General features: G+C 38.0%; 2 protein-coding genes across 2 annotated transcripts; both read right to left on the bottom strand.

Moving 5' to 3' along the window:
- Positions 1-4,764: 4,764 nt before the first annotated feature.
- On the bottom strand, positions 4,765-7,433 carry LOC139443174 (uncharacterized). Its single transcript, XM_071224135.1, has 3 exons — positions 7,344-7,433; positions 6,090-6,200; positions 4,765-5,062 (listed from the first exon to the last, which is right to left on the bottom strand). The coding sequence occupies exons 1-3, from the start codon at positions 7,431-7,433 to the stop codon at positions 4,916-4,918; spliced, it is 348 nt and encodes a 115-aa protein (XP_071080236.1). The 3' UTR covers positions 4,765-4,915.
- A 2,733-nt stretch (positions 7,434-10,166) lies between these two features.
- Positions 10,167-14,103, bottom strand: LOC139443912 (uncharacterized). The gene is made up of 4 exons (XM_071224802.1): positions 13,924-14,103; positions 12,567-12,794; positions 11,709-11,872; positions 10,167-10,272 (listed from the first exon to the last, which is right to left on the bottom strand). The coding sequence occupies exons 1-3, from the start codon at positions 13,993-13,995 to the stop codon at positions 11,729-11,731; spliced, it is 444 nt and encodes a 147-aa protein (XP_071080903.1). The 5' UTR covers positions 13,996-14,103; the 3' UTR covers positions 10,167-10,272; positions 11,709-11,728.
- Between the last annotated feature and the right edge of the window lie 8 nt (positions 14,104-14,111).

The raw sequence follows: 14,111 nt of genomic DNA, 5'->3' as shown, positions 1-14,111 counted from the left end.
GAGTATATATCCGACATTTAGACTTAAAAACGTACTCGAAATAACGCCATGAATCGTGATTTAGTAACATATCATAATTAGCATAATTTTCATTATATAGTTTTCAGTAACTTAACCAAAAGATGGTAGATCTATATCCCAATGAGGTGAGTGAGAGCACCAGATGTCGTTACGTTTAGAACAACGGTTTGAACAACGCTCCGACATAATCGGATTATTCCGTGATATCAGTCATATACTTGTATATGATACATGCATTCGGTTCCGAGGTTCACAATGCATGCACGAGGAATGACGTAAGACATTGTGCACCTCGGCATGCAGTTATCATATACACGGCGGAACAAGCCGATTAACCTCGGAATGTTTTACAAATTGCAGCTCCATCTGGCGTTCTGTATTGTCAACGTCCTTTCGTGCTCACTGACGTTCTTTATTGAAAACGTCCTTTCGTGCTCACTGACGTTCTTTCGTGCACATATTGTTCTTTCTTTTCTTATGACGTCTTTTCGTATTGCGTACTTTTTACATTTATTTCAACTTTGTATGTTTAACCGGCGTCTGTTTGTTCTGTATTTTGACCTTTAGTAGTAACATTTAGTCCTTTATTCGTAATATTTGACCTTAATTGCGTACTTTTGTCCTTTTTTTCAACTTTGTATTTTTTTACCGAATGGCCGCCCATATGTATGCGTATTTTCCGAAACATTCTAAGCAATTCTAAGCTTATCAGCGACATTTCAGAATGATCATTATTGATTTGATACCCGTGATCGCTAATATGCTATTTTTCTACTTTAATTATTTGAATAAATATCCGATATTTAGATTTCTAAACACACAGTAAATATCTATATAATGCCGTGAATTGTGATTTGGCGAGATTTACAATGTACGTAATTTCCAGAAGTAACTTTCAGTAATTTTGAATTCACTAAAATGACAGTAAATGATAAACAGAAGGGGGAATTCAAAACTGTGAAGTGTATTAGTCTGCGTGATGTACGTTGATGTATTTTGAATTTTATTCGACTTCGAAGTGAGGGTTGAAGAGGAGGGATATATGTGGCATCCAGGGGGTTTACACTCTGAAAAATCCCGATAATGATCAGATCGTCTTGACTGGGCGCCGCCATTTTGTTTGAAACAAATGAAAGTGGTACGAGAGGTGGAATCTGATTGGTCCATATGAGAGAGTTTAGAAGGGACATAACTTGTAATAACAACTGGTGGCACTACGATCGAGCCCAGGAATTCCAGCCTAGTTCGGCAAGGGTGAAAACAGGAATTTTAAAGTCAGTTAACTCTCTTGCCTCGGGAAGATGCATTGACACACCTTTTGCCAACGCTTTTGTAGGGTCCCAGTTTCGTATCGCAAAAGCCCAAGTTCTCTTGGCTATCAAAAAGGTATCCACATGACGTCATCCTTCGAGCGGAAAAAGGATACGGCTAGAAATTAGTGCTTTCTTCATGTTTGTGAACAGATGCATGGAAGCTGGTGGAGCTAGATCAGGAGAATAAGGTGAATGCTGTAGGAGATCAAAGCCGCTCGTGGATTTAGCCTTGGCAACGACTGATTTATAAACTGTCGCATTGACCTTTTTTCAGCTTCCTACGTCTCTTTATCTTTATTTTATCCGGTAATTGCATACAAGATGTAGCAAAATATGCTCCGTTTATTGTCTGGCCTTTTGGAAAACAGTCCATCATGACGACATCCTCGTCATCCCAGAACACAGTAGCAATAACCTTTCCAAAGGTGGAGCCTTTGTCTTTTGGTGGAGATGATGTCAAATGCTTTCACCTTTTGGTTGTTTTTTATACTCAGACTGGAAGTTGCGAACCCAGGTTTCATCCATGGTCACAGATCGTTGCAAGGACCTTTCTAGATCAGCTTCAAACAGAGCTAGACTGTCACGAGACTGGTGCGTTTTTATCAGAAATCAGAAGCTTTGGAACCCAACGAGCTGATAACGCTCTTCATTGCCAAAGTTTCTGCTGTCAACCTCTCCACGGTGGCATAGTAACGGGCATGCGTCCCTAGTGTTGTACTCATATCTTCATTGAAGAGCTTGATCACTGCACGTTTATTCTCCCATGGTCACAGACCCATGCGGATTTTACTGATTTGTCACAGCGAAACTATTTGCTCATTTGACTCACGTTTTACTAGATGTACTTCATGTAATGCCCACACATAAAATTTCACTGTTACGCAATTCCTTCTAAGGCTCGGAACTCATTAATCAACCCTTGTACGTCAGTACTAGAAGAATCTTTGGATCGCGTCACTGTTGTTTGGATACACGATACTTTTTCTGCTTGGTAAATGTTGTGCAAGTAACCTTTCAGAATACACTACAGGAATTCGAAGATCTTATCAAAATAATGAAAGTTTCTGACCTTTTCATTATCGAAATCTTTTCTCTACAGCACCATCGGAATCCTAAATTTAGTAAAATAATGTTATGCTGTTTTCTCCATGAAACACAGTTATCTTTCAAGAGGCGTGTGTTTAGTTTTAGAAAGAGGGAGGGTTGGGGCATTTGATGGTGAAAATTGCGTAATCTGTCACTATTTTCATCAGAACTTTGACTCCCGTGGATACAATGCTCTTCCTCTATCGGACATGTCGACAGACAGAAAATGTTGTAATGTTGATTAAATTATTATTATACAACAATTATTCTTAAGCATCACTTCCATCCTCTCTTAATAAGTATCGCAGGACCACAAACTTTTACTCCGAATCGGGATTTGGCTGATTTTACGTTCGCATCCTCCACCTGTTTGAACTTCAGTTATTTTACAGGAACCAGTTAAAACAAGTGCACATTCCTTCCTTTAAGATAGGGAAAGTCATCTTTCCATCAGACTTTACATTTATTGCATATAACATCTTCAGGCCTCATTATAAATACAATGGAGTATAATGAAACTGAAGTGTGTTGTGATTGTGTTATAGCCAAGGATAATATAACAAATATAAGGTCCATTCACTGATTCTGCTAGCCCTGAACATCTTCCATAACTCCTGGTTACCCAGTTGAGTTAGTTTATTTTCCTTGTCCTGTTTCCACATAGTTTACGTTTCTTTCAGACTTCTGAGATTTGCCTCTGCTTTGTCCATTACCTCCAGATCATAGACTTCTGTGAAATGAACCTATCTGCACTAGCTCCTCTGGGAAACAGCCTGACTAGTAATATTACAGGATTAACGAATTGTAACAATTGAATTTAGTCTAGAATTTGTAATTGATCTGATGATCTTTTCTTATAACTACACATATACATGTACTGTCAAGCAGTTGTGTTGACGAACTTGAGGACATGTTTGTCTTGAAGATAATGTCGGGTAACCTACGATTGCATCTTAAACCATCAGCATCTTCTCCCATGCTAAGCTATTTGAATGTGTGACAATTCAGTTGGTTCAGGTCTCAAAGGTGTCCTCCCCATTGGCCTACTTCCCATTTGGCCTACGCTTTTAGAGGATTTAATTACGGTAAGTAATCGGTTGGTTGATCACCCACTAATTACCCGTCTCCCCCAGAGTGATGAAAATGAACCAGTCCAACAATAGAGAAATACAAGCTAACAGAATCTTTTTAATGTAATTTAATAAGGATTCCTACTGTATCTGCTAATGCCAAGGAAGATATTTCTCCTTGCTGGTGTCTGTCTCGGAGTCTGGACAGCTGACCATCGAGGTACACATATTTGCTCTTCCGCGTTGTCTGTACAATCCACTCTTCTTACCAACAAAGGGAGGACATTGTGCAGCTTCTGCTTGGGCAAGGTTGTTGATTTCTTCTTTGAAGATTTGAGGCATAGGATCCGATTCATCTTGGGCTCTTTTGCTCATGTTGTTGATTACTCTTGACCCCTTTCTGTTAATTCTATATTTAAAATTGCCAAACAAAAGTCTGAATACCTGCCATTATGAAGAATGATGCACTGATAACTGTTAGTACTTTTATACTATGAATACTAAGAACAATGTTTTGTTATTAAATTAACTTCGTTATCATTACCCGTATACAATGATATGTGATCAAAGAAATATAACCAATAATAGTTAATCCTATTGACTAAATACACAATAGGCAAAGAAGACAGTTATATGCAATCCTTATGAGCTTAAGTAATGAAACCAATAAAAGTTAATCCTATTGACATAGGCCAATAGGGGATGCACCGTCTCGAAAGAAGATTTTAAACATCCTGCTACGTCCAGCTTGGCATAAAACCAAAGTTTCAATGCTTTGACACTGACTGGCTATAAAATGACTATCATTATGTTATCAGCTTCCTACAATTCCAACCCTGCTTAAGGTAGATCAACCTGTGAACCGTGGTTGCATCAAACAACTTCTCTGTTCCCATTCATTTTGAACTGATACTTGTGCCTAAATGAAGTTTGTTGACAGGCTGGTCAGCAGCCATGTGAGCAGCAGGTGCTTGTTAGTGGTCAGCTACATGGCGCAACAGTTGGTGCTGTGACCATAATATACTACTAAAAAAATGTATGGATCACCCATTTGTTAAAAAAGTGATTGTGATTTTGATTGTTTTGCCTTCCTACCTTCAGGTCATTTCTGGCAAAAGAGCTGTGAAACAAATAATTGAAATGATCTGGTCTAAGATCATAAAGACTAACTAATAAAATTCACTCACATCAGCATGTTAAGGATTTCTTTAACCTAGAATAACACAGAACTACACAGTAGAATATCAATATCAAATACACAAACATGACAAAAGTTTGTTTCAGATACTTTTTAATTCCTCATGCACACATAATAATGACAATGACCAACATTTCCTGCTCTTAAACATGTTGATATCCTTTGAGATGCACACAGTATTCACAAAGGTATCAGTGCTAACAAATGGTTCCTACAGTCCTATATATTCAATCCTTCTTGGTAGGAAATGACATTTTATAAAAGAGGAGGTAGCCTGTTGGTATAAGGCCGATCAGAGTCATTCCCATGGTAACTTGATAGCTGAAAGTGTCACGGAATCCACGCTTCTGCCAGACAAGGAGGCCATCATCTCTCTAGAAACAGAGGTGTTGGACATGAAACAGACATGACAAAATTATCATCAGGATCACTTAACAGCTACAAAGATGATTTATGGCAGAACAATAATTCTTATTAAAAAAAACAGTAGGCTTTATGCATGCTATGTTTTTTTAATCTATTTCCAAGCAAAATATTTATACACAGAAGGAAATTAACAAAGAACATCTACTAGCCTGAATAGTGACAACATACAGAAAAGGCCTTAAAAATGTTTGGAATTCTACTAGCTCTAAGGCTACCTTTAACATTAACCTTCAACAAAACTGGTCAAGGCTAGGGTGCTAGCACTTATTTCCATCTCTTCCATATGTGTCGCTATACCTAAAACATTGTGCTCACATGGCGTCCTTCATGTTTAATTTCAATGCAGAAACAGAAAACGACTGTATTTAAGTTGAGGCATTAACTACAACATTTTTGGGGAAGGGTAGTTTGTTGTTTTTCAACGCATTCAGCAATACTCCAGAAATATTACGGTGGCCTTAGTGTAAGTGAGTGAGTGAGTCGGGTTTAACGCCGCTTTTAACAGTATTCCAGTTATATCACGGTGTGTCAGCTTAATGTGGGAGGAAAGTCCGAAGTGATGCAGGTCTCAGACGTTAACCACTTCATTGAAACCCACGAGCATGGGTATGATGCTGACAAACCTAGAAACATAATTGGGGTGAACCGGGATGACATTAATACTATCAAAAACTAATTATGGTATATTTCAACTCATGTTTTGGGTTTCCACAAAATGGACAAAATGTCACAATTATTTCCCCTTTATTTTCGGTGAAGAATGCAAACTATTAATGTTCATTTGAAAATACAGAAATCATTGTCATACATGTAACCACACCACTGCCTCAAGCTTACCTGAATCATGTACAATTTTTTTTAAAAAGGATCTGAATCCTGATGTACAGCATGCTCAGTCTGGGAGCTCTGTGTGGACAAGAGTGAGAAACAACAGGTTCATCATGTTCAAGATGGATGTTGTCATTGACTACTTACACACATCATGTTCTGGAACTCCTGGACCTTCTGGTACTGGGAGGAGCCAGGGGTGGTACCTCGGCATCGGGCTGCAGAGGTGGTCAACCCACGTGCAAATACACGCACTGCCTGTAAAACATTCATTGAAACAATGCAGAACAAACAGGTCTTTTGATCCATAGTGAGTGAGTGAGTGAGTTGGGTTTAACGCCGCTTTTAACAGTATTCCAGTTATATCGCGTCGTGTCAGCTTAATGTGGGAGGAAAGCTCGAAGTGACGCAGGTCTTAGACGTTTACCACTTCGGTGAAACCCACAAGCACAGGTATGGTGCTGACAAACCTAGAAACATAATCGGGGCGAACCGGGATTCGAACCCACAATCATAGATTTCTGGCGTGCCCAAGGGACACATCTCTGCACAGCGAATCGCGGTGCCTTAGACGACTGGGCCACCAGTGCCCCCCTTTTGATCCATATATTTGAGGAGCATTTTTCTCGCCTCACAGGAAGAACATAACATGAGTAGAGATGACACTTTCACACAATGACAAAACACACTCTTCTTGCACTTATAAGAGTATTAATCTGTATTGAGCATATGCCATTAACATTTGTGACTCCAATAAAGCCCATAAACATGTCAAATCACCCTATTACAAAATTCAGACATCATAGAATAAAGCGGGCAACAAATTAAAAGTTTGATCGAGTAATATACTGCCATGGTGTATACAATACCACCGGTCAAGTACCATCATTACACATTATATTTTCATAATCATGGTTCTTTAACAACACCTCTGGCATATCACATTTCTCTCAAAGAAAACAAATGACCAAGTCACACAAGTGTGAACCAAAAGGTTATTCCTCCCCTTTTCATCATGTTTAATCATATAATTTCAATGGTTGGATGTAAACTTCGGTCATAATAATCACCGTGGAACCCACAGAGTACACTTATTATAACAAAACACAACTTAGGAAACCAACACACTGGCGTTGTTTGAGTAACGTGTAAGCAATCAGTGAATTAGAGCGGTCTACTGAACTGAAATCATAAGTAAAATCGTACTCCTAATAGTTATCATCGAATGTTTGTAACAAGTCCTGACACCATATCACAACTTGTAACCGTCACGACTCAAGGTCAATCATTAACTGAACAATTAGACTACGTATATCCTCAAGTATTCATTTATAAATGATGGCACTGAACCACTGTTTTAAGTCTGACATATATAAAAAAGAGCACATTTCAAGAACGTACATTTGTGGCACTCATGTTGGGGGTCGAGGAAACTTGCCGAAGGTGATGTGAAACACAACGGAAGTAACTGAAGTACGAGAGACAGCGCATGGGCGAGGGAGAAATAGTTTACTTACAAATTTCATATAAAATGATTCAATAATACTGTCGTCTCCTAGGGTGTGTCCGTAGTTACAAATATGAAACAAAACGTAGTGTATGAAGACTCCACTTTGGGAAAACACAATCAAGTAGTAAATAATGGTATACGGGAGACGTTCAATTGAACAGTAAATGATGTCTCCCTTAGAAATCTAAACTGTGCCTTGATGAAAGTCGTATTTTGTTATCTCAATGTGATAAGTAAATCGTTTTAGGATATCAGTAATTTTTGACACCATTATGCTACACTTTCAAAATTTTAGTCAATATTTACAATATGATGTAGATCTAGTTATGATCAATATTATTTACATAATAAAATAATTTGACACGAAAATAGAGATGCCGCTTAAAAATTAGGCATTAGATCTATTATTATTTTAATGATGGGAACACAGTAAAAATATAATCGAAACAGTCCCTTTATTTTTTAATAACTCTACTCTTCACTACATTCGTATAATAGCTTATATAATCGATGGGAAGTGAAGGTGAAGTGGATTATAATTTGTTAAAATTGTCGGAACGATTACAAGGCATCTTACCAGTTTGAGGTAGGCCTATATATGTGAAAGGCACTTTAGCTTCATATTTGTGCAAATCCTTTTAGTGTAATAAAGAAGATTTTCCGAGCAACAACTGGAAACAAAACCTGCTCATGTTTGAACATAAACCCAGTTGCCACTCAATGTGAAGGTATAACATAATTAAACACATGTCTTAGAGACCTACTAAACAGTTTCAAAGTTTGTCATTGGATACAACTCATGGTCCTTTTCTGCAGAGACCATAAAATAGATTATTTTTTTCTATTTTATGGTCTCTGATTTCTGCCAGGGAAGTGAAAAAAATGAGAATCGTAGAAGGCTTACTGCCTGAGGTGTATTTCTTTAACATATTTTGTATACACGGACCACACACAAGCAGACCGAACTCCATACATGATCAAGCAGTAAAATTATTTCTTAAAATAGCTATTTTCCTTCTAAAGGTGTTTAAGTATAAACAAATTCACGGCGCTCTGTTAAATATGTATGAATTCTGCTGTGCGCCTAATGACCTTTCTACGTATAAATGTCTGTTAAATATATTATTTACCTGAAACTATACCGGTATATACACGGAATAGTTGAATAAGATGAGAACACCGATTCATTCATGCTCCCAGTATAGGACAATACCCGCAGGACTCTATTATTCTATAGTTTTGCAACAATGTACGTAATCAATATCTTGGTAGATGGTAACTCTGAGTGCGTTCGCGAAACGTATTGATATATCCTTCCTGGGTGCAGTTTAGTTACAACCCGGCCATAAGTAACCTTTGGCAAATGTCATTGTGTGTGCCTGTGCGTGCGTGCGTGCGTTTGTGTGTTAATGGTCATGCATATTTTTCTCATCAGACAAAATCAACTTACCCGATTACTCAATGTTTTAAACAGTAACTGAACTAAACCGATCCTTTTTAAATTCATATGTTGTTGTGAGATGTCATTAAATACATCCAGTCTTTGCACAAGCTAGGGTTTTAATATCGCCAGCCATAGTCCATCCAGTGCTGTGCGTAACATGTGAAGATCCGGGGTATAATAGGTCTTCAGCAACCCACGCTTGCTGTAAAAAGCGACTCTGGTTGTTGTAAGAGGCGACTAACGAATCGGGTGGTCTGGCTCGCTAACTTGGTTGATGCATGTCGTTGATCCCAATTGCGTGGATCGATGCTCATATCAATAACTGGATTGTCTGGTCCAGACTCCATTATTTACAGACTGCCGTCATATAGCTGAGTGAGGCGATAAACAACAAACAAACGTTAAAACTAAACATAACATATGACAGATTTATCTTATAAAAAACATACAAATAATCATTGTAAACACCAAGTAAATAAACTTCATCCTATAATAAAGACAAAACACGAGAATATGTGACAAAAAAGGCCACTAAACAAAGAAATTCGACATTTTTAGAAATATTTTTTTTGTTGAATTATGTGCTTTTATCCCACATCGAACTTTTGAACTGGTCCCTAAAAAACCTTTAGTTGATTAAAGGGTTAAAAAGCCAAAGGCCAGAGTACGTTCCCAAAATGGACACAACGTTGGAAGCCCATTATTAGGACCTTGCACAACAAGGGTGAAATAAAGGTAGCGTAAAACTAGCCTCAACTACTCATTCTAATACAATAAATATGTGATGCAATCTCATTAAAATCAGATCTTAGTTCTTGCAAGAACTGAGGTCTGATTTTAATGAGATTGATATTTGATGGCACCTCAGTGTAGAAAGTAATAAACTACAGAATATTACTGAAGGTTATAATCCCAGCTTAACGATTAATATTCAAATTAGATCTTACAAACCTGGTTAACAATGGATGCATGCACCGACTTTAGGTGAGTGATGCCAGTGAGTGATTGTTGTTTAACACCACACCTACAATCTTGCAGTGTGTGTGTGTTTGTGTGTTTGTGTGTGTGCGTGCGTGTGTGTGTGTGTGTGTGTGTGTGTGCGTGTGCGTGTGCGTGTGAGAGCTGCATCCCTTTGGGGTGCCAGGAACTTATGGTTGTGGATAAGAATCCCAGTTTATGTTTCTGCGTTTGTCAGCACCATGCTGACTCCAAGCTGGTTGAACAGAAGAAAAACAAGGTGAAAAACACTACTATTATATTATTTAATTTATTAAGATTTGTACAAGGCTGCATTCCCTGGTACTGTTCCAGCATGGAGGTGTGCCCACGTAGAGTCAGGCCCAGCATCACCAGCAACTATCTTACATTCATACATTCTGAAACAAAAAGAAACAATTACATGGATAAGGATAGATCATGTTATACTTTGTTCATAATACAACACTGTATCTTTCACAATACACTTTGCAGTGCGTGCATGGAGTAGAGTTTGTTTGTTGTTTAACGCCGCACTCAGCAATATTCCAGCTATATGACAGCAGTCTATAAATAATCGAATCTGGCCCAGGCAATCCAGTGATTGATATCATGAACATCAATCCTCGCAATTGAGATCGATGACAAGCATCAACGAAGTCATCGAGTCTGATCACCTGATCCCGTTAGTCGCCTCTTACGACAAGCATACGATTCAGAAGTGACATCACATTCCTTATCTCTCTTTATCAATAACTTGGCACAAAATTTCTCTTGCTCAAGAGCTTGAAATCAACAACCAAACAAACTCCTCTCTGAACATGAATTTCAGCAAAGATCTACATTTACAATTGCGGTATAACAAGCGCCAGATATATTTGACTCTGTCATCTGTGCACTTTCAGCTGTACTTGATGTTTCCCTGGGCATTAAGACATGGAGAGGGAAGTCCTAAGGCTGCATTCAGAAACCAACTATATGCTGCTTACTTGTCACTTTTCAAACTCGTATGCAACCCAGCGAATAGTTTAGTATGCAAAATCTTCTCATACTTATGCTTGTTGATGTTTTAGTATGCAAAATAGACAAATAACATACACATTTCTATGTTTTTGAGCACAAGATAGGCCATGACAGATGACAGAACAAACAGATACATCCACTCAATCTTTATTCATACACGTTTCAAAAAGTCTGTCATGGAAGTTTGAACTTTACCACATTTTGAGGTTTGAATTTTAAACAATAATGTGTCACTTGGTTAATTGACTTCAAACCAATCAAAGGATTACCACCAGTGGAAGTGTATTGTCCGGATAAGTGAGACAATTTTGTGTGCATTTCAGTGTTTTATGTATGAAAATGACGGTCCGGTTCCGGAAACTGAATTTCCGTATATACGGGTAAATTTATATAGTAATTATTTCGTTTTGAATGAAAATCGTCCGGGAACCGAGGTTTCTGGATATCTGAAGTCCGTATAAGCGGGGCACGACTGTACTCTGGAAAGCTCTTACAAGGAAATATGGATGAAAGAAACAAATGTCATTGTCTCTCAGACCCTCCCTCATCAGTAAATCATGAGAACAGGAAAGGATTTTATATCTACTCTACACTAAAAAATGACTTCAGCCACTAGCCAGATGCGTGAGTCTAGTAAATTCTGTTTGGTATAGTAATAGTCCACTTGATAACCCCAAATACTAATTCAAATAACTCTTACAGCCATGTCCAGGCTAACAGAATCAAAAGTTTTTAGGACAGACTACACATACATACATACACTTATCATTGTTCCCAAAACTAAATATGGCCCCCAAAACATTCAACTGTGTACCTGAACTACTCGGACCATCATCAATCCTTTGGCTTCTGTGGGAAGGAGAGTTTGTAGAGCAGAACACCAGTCATGATTGTGCCGATAGCGGAGAGCCCTAGAGTAAATATGTACATCCCACGATCACGACCAAACATCTGCCACACCAGCTTCCCATCATTTTTCTAGCAGTGGAACAGAAACAAAGTACATCATCAGCATAGTCTCACACAATAAAGAAGTGTTTATCTAGATAGTACATGTATTATTATGTACATATCATGATATATAAATTTACACAAAAACATACCTTTTTTCACTATAAACATGATAACATAATCAATTTCATCATGTTCATGTCAGCTCAAACTAATCACTCCTGAGATAATCCTTCAAGAATGGTATTACTTCTGGTGGTGTAGGAAAACAGGTCTCATTTTCTGTTGACCTTTATCTGGAATATGTTAATTCAGGAGTCATTCAAGAAACTTCTGACTTCCAGAAATGTTGTGGGTCCAAAGACCTTGCCCAAAATAGTGTGGTTCCTCCTTTCAAAGAAGTCATTGCAGCATTAGAAACTAACAGTTTTAGACCACTAGTCCTTATAATGCTAACATATAGCAAAACACTTAAAAAGGGCAAATTTCTACTAGTCCTTATGATACTTTAACCAATTGGCAGTTTGGCAAGGACTATCGGACTGGTACCAATTTTTAACGCTGCAGTGTAACAAAAATCCCAGAGCCCTCTCCCTGAATATTAAATGATCAATCCTGAAGCGTCCTTTGGTTGAACTTTAAATTCCCTTTCCCAAGGTTTCGCTGTCATAATTTATTTGAATATTAAAGTTTGATGGCAAGTCATCTCCCTATTCATTACCGTCATGAGGTTCTGCAATGCAACTATCTTGCTGTAAGCTTGAGTGGCAGGTACAATTCCTCTGTTGCCGGAGCCAGTTGTTGGGATGCTGACTGACTGTGGTGGAGGGGGAGCTGCACCTCTCGCTGGGGCTGAGCCACGGAAAGCTACTTCAGGCTCACCCACAGCCTTTGTTTTTGCCGAATCAAACAGAATCTGTGAGACTCTCCCACTGTATGGTGTCAAACCCTGGAAGAATCAAGGGAAGGATATAATGATAAAATTTGTTAAAATAAAATTATTAATGCTTCCCTTAGGATTCTTAGAACAGGATTAGGCATGTTGAGAAGTAGTAGGCTCAAATATATTTGACGATACAACATTACAATTTGGAGGAATCCGAACATTATAGATCCTTCCCTTTCATTTTATGCCTGAATATTTGGTCAAGACTGATTAGACTGAAACATGATACAACTTACAAGACTGAACATTTATTTGAGAGAAGACTATGGTTTTACAGGACACAACATATTATGATATTGCCTCCTATGCCACTTATTTATCCGATGGTATTGCCTATTCGATTGTAAACCTAAAACTGTGTGTTTCAATATAATTTATTGATTATTCCTTCACCTTCTGTGGTCATTTCACAATTTAGTTCCGTATAAAATGAAGTCAGGGTTAACCTTTGCATTTCAGTTTGGAAATCACCTCAGAACACTTCATACAGGTAGATGTATAAGTACTGTATGTCATGTGTCACCTCAAAACGGTAGACTGATATTAGTTGTTGTGCCCTAATGCTAAGGGTGTGAATTCAATCTCTTTATCATTGGATCAAGCCGAGGCTAAAGTCACCTGACAAGGATTAATTTAAGTTATCCATGAACACAATAGTAATAATGAGGAATAATAGTTGCACAGTTTGTTCAAGGTGGCTGACAGTAAATATACAATACAGGTGGTGAGGATTAACAATTAGCATGCCCACCTTCAAATAGTAATTAGCATTACAATTAAATGTTATTCCAAGAAAATATTTAAATGGATGCCACTGAAACTTATTTTTGTTAGGTAAAAAAGAGCAAGCATGAACTAATAAGAAACTTGTAGTTCTTCAAAGACTTGATAATGATTTCACAGTTAGCACTGCAGATTGTAGCTCACTGGTCTCAATCTTGAGTTGTATTTTTTAATAGTCTCCTTATGCAAAATAAAATCCATGGACTCTTACAATTTTCAATATCACGATCAAGATAAGTTAATTTAATTTGTTCGTCAGATCTTATAGCTAGGCAATATCATGCCTGTTTAACACGCAAAATGGTGATCGAAAACCGGACAATGTGTTAATTGACAGTAATCAGCTTACTTGTGGCTGAAATGCTGCTAGTTGTGTTGATGGGACAAGAGCCCCGGTCATTCCACAGTACTTGTAGAACATTTTGTCCCTTGGTCCTCGATTTCTTTTCGAAATTACACAAGTACAACCGATCGGTTTTCACCGACTAAATCCACCTTGACCTTCAAGAACGACCGAGCGCAGTCCGTACTTCGGCT

This window comes from Haliotis cracherodii, unplaced genomic scaffold (genome assembly GCF_022045235.1).
Source record: "Haliotis cracherodii isolate W230 unplaced genomic scaffold, xgHalCrac1.p SCAF_5, whole genome shotgun sequence".
In the NCBI taxonomy this organism is placed as follows: Eukaryota; Metazoa; Mollusca; class Gastropoda; order Lepetellida; family Haliotidae; genus Haliotis; species Haliotis cracherodii.
Note: the sequence above shows the minus strand (reverse complement) of the source record. Positions and strands in the feature narration are given on the sequence as shown.

Bases quoted from the DNA above. Each gene is read 5' to 3' on its own strand.
- LOC139443912 (XM_071224802.1), bottom strand. From the start codon at position 13,995: ATGTTCTACAAGTACTGTGGAATGACCGGGGCTCTTGTCCCATCAACA. The intron at 12,795-13,923 runs GTAAGCTGATTA...TGATTCTTCCAG, and splicing joins TAGCAGCATTTCAGCCACAA to GGTTTGACACCATACAGTGG. The intron at 11,873-12,566 runs GTAATGAATAGG...TTCCACTGCTAG, and splicing joins CATTGCAGAACCTCATGACG to AAAAATGATGGGAAGCTGGT.
- LOC139443174 (XM_071224135.1), bottom strand. From the start codon at position 7,433: ATGCGCTGTCTCTCGTACTTCAGTTACTTCCGTTGTGTTTCACATCAC. The intron at 6,201-7,343 runs GTACGTTCTTGA...AATGTTTTACAG, and splicing joins CCAACATGAGTGCCACAAAT to GCAGTGCGTGTATTTGCACG. The intron at 5,063-6,089 runs GTAAGTAGTCAA...CTCTGTTTCTAG, and splicing joins AGTTCCAGAACATGATGTGT to AGAGATGATGGCCTCCTTGT.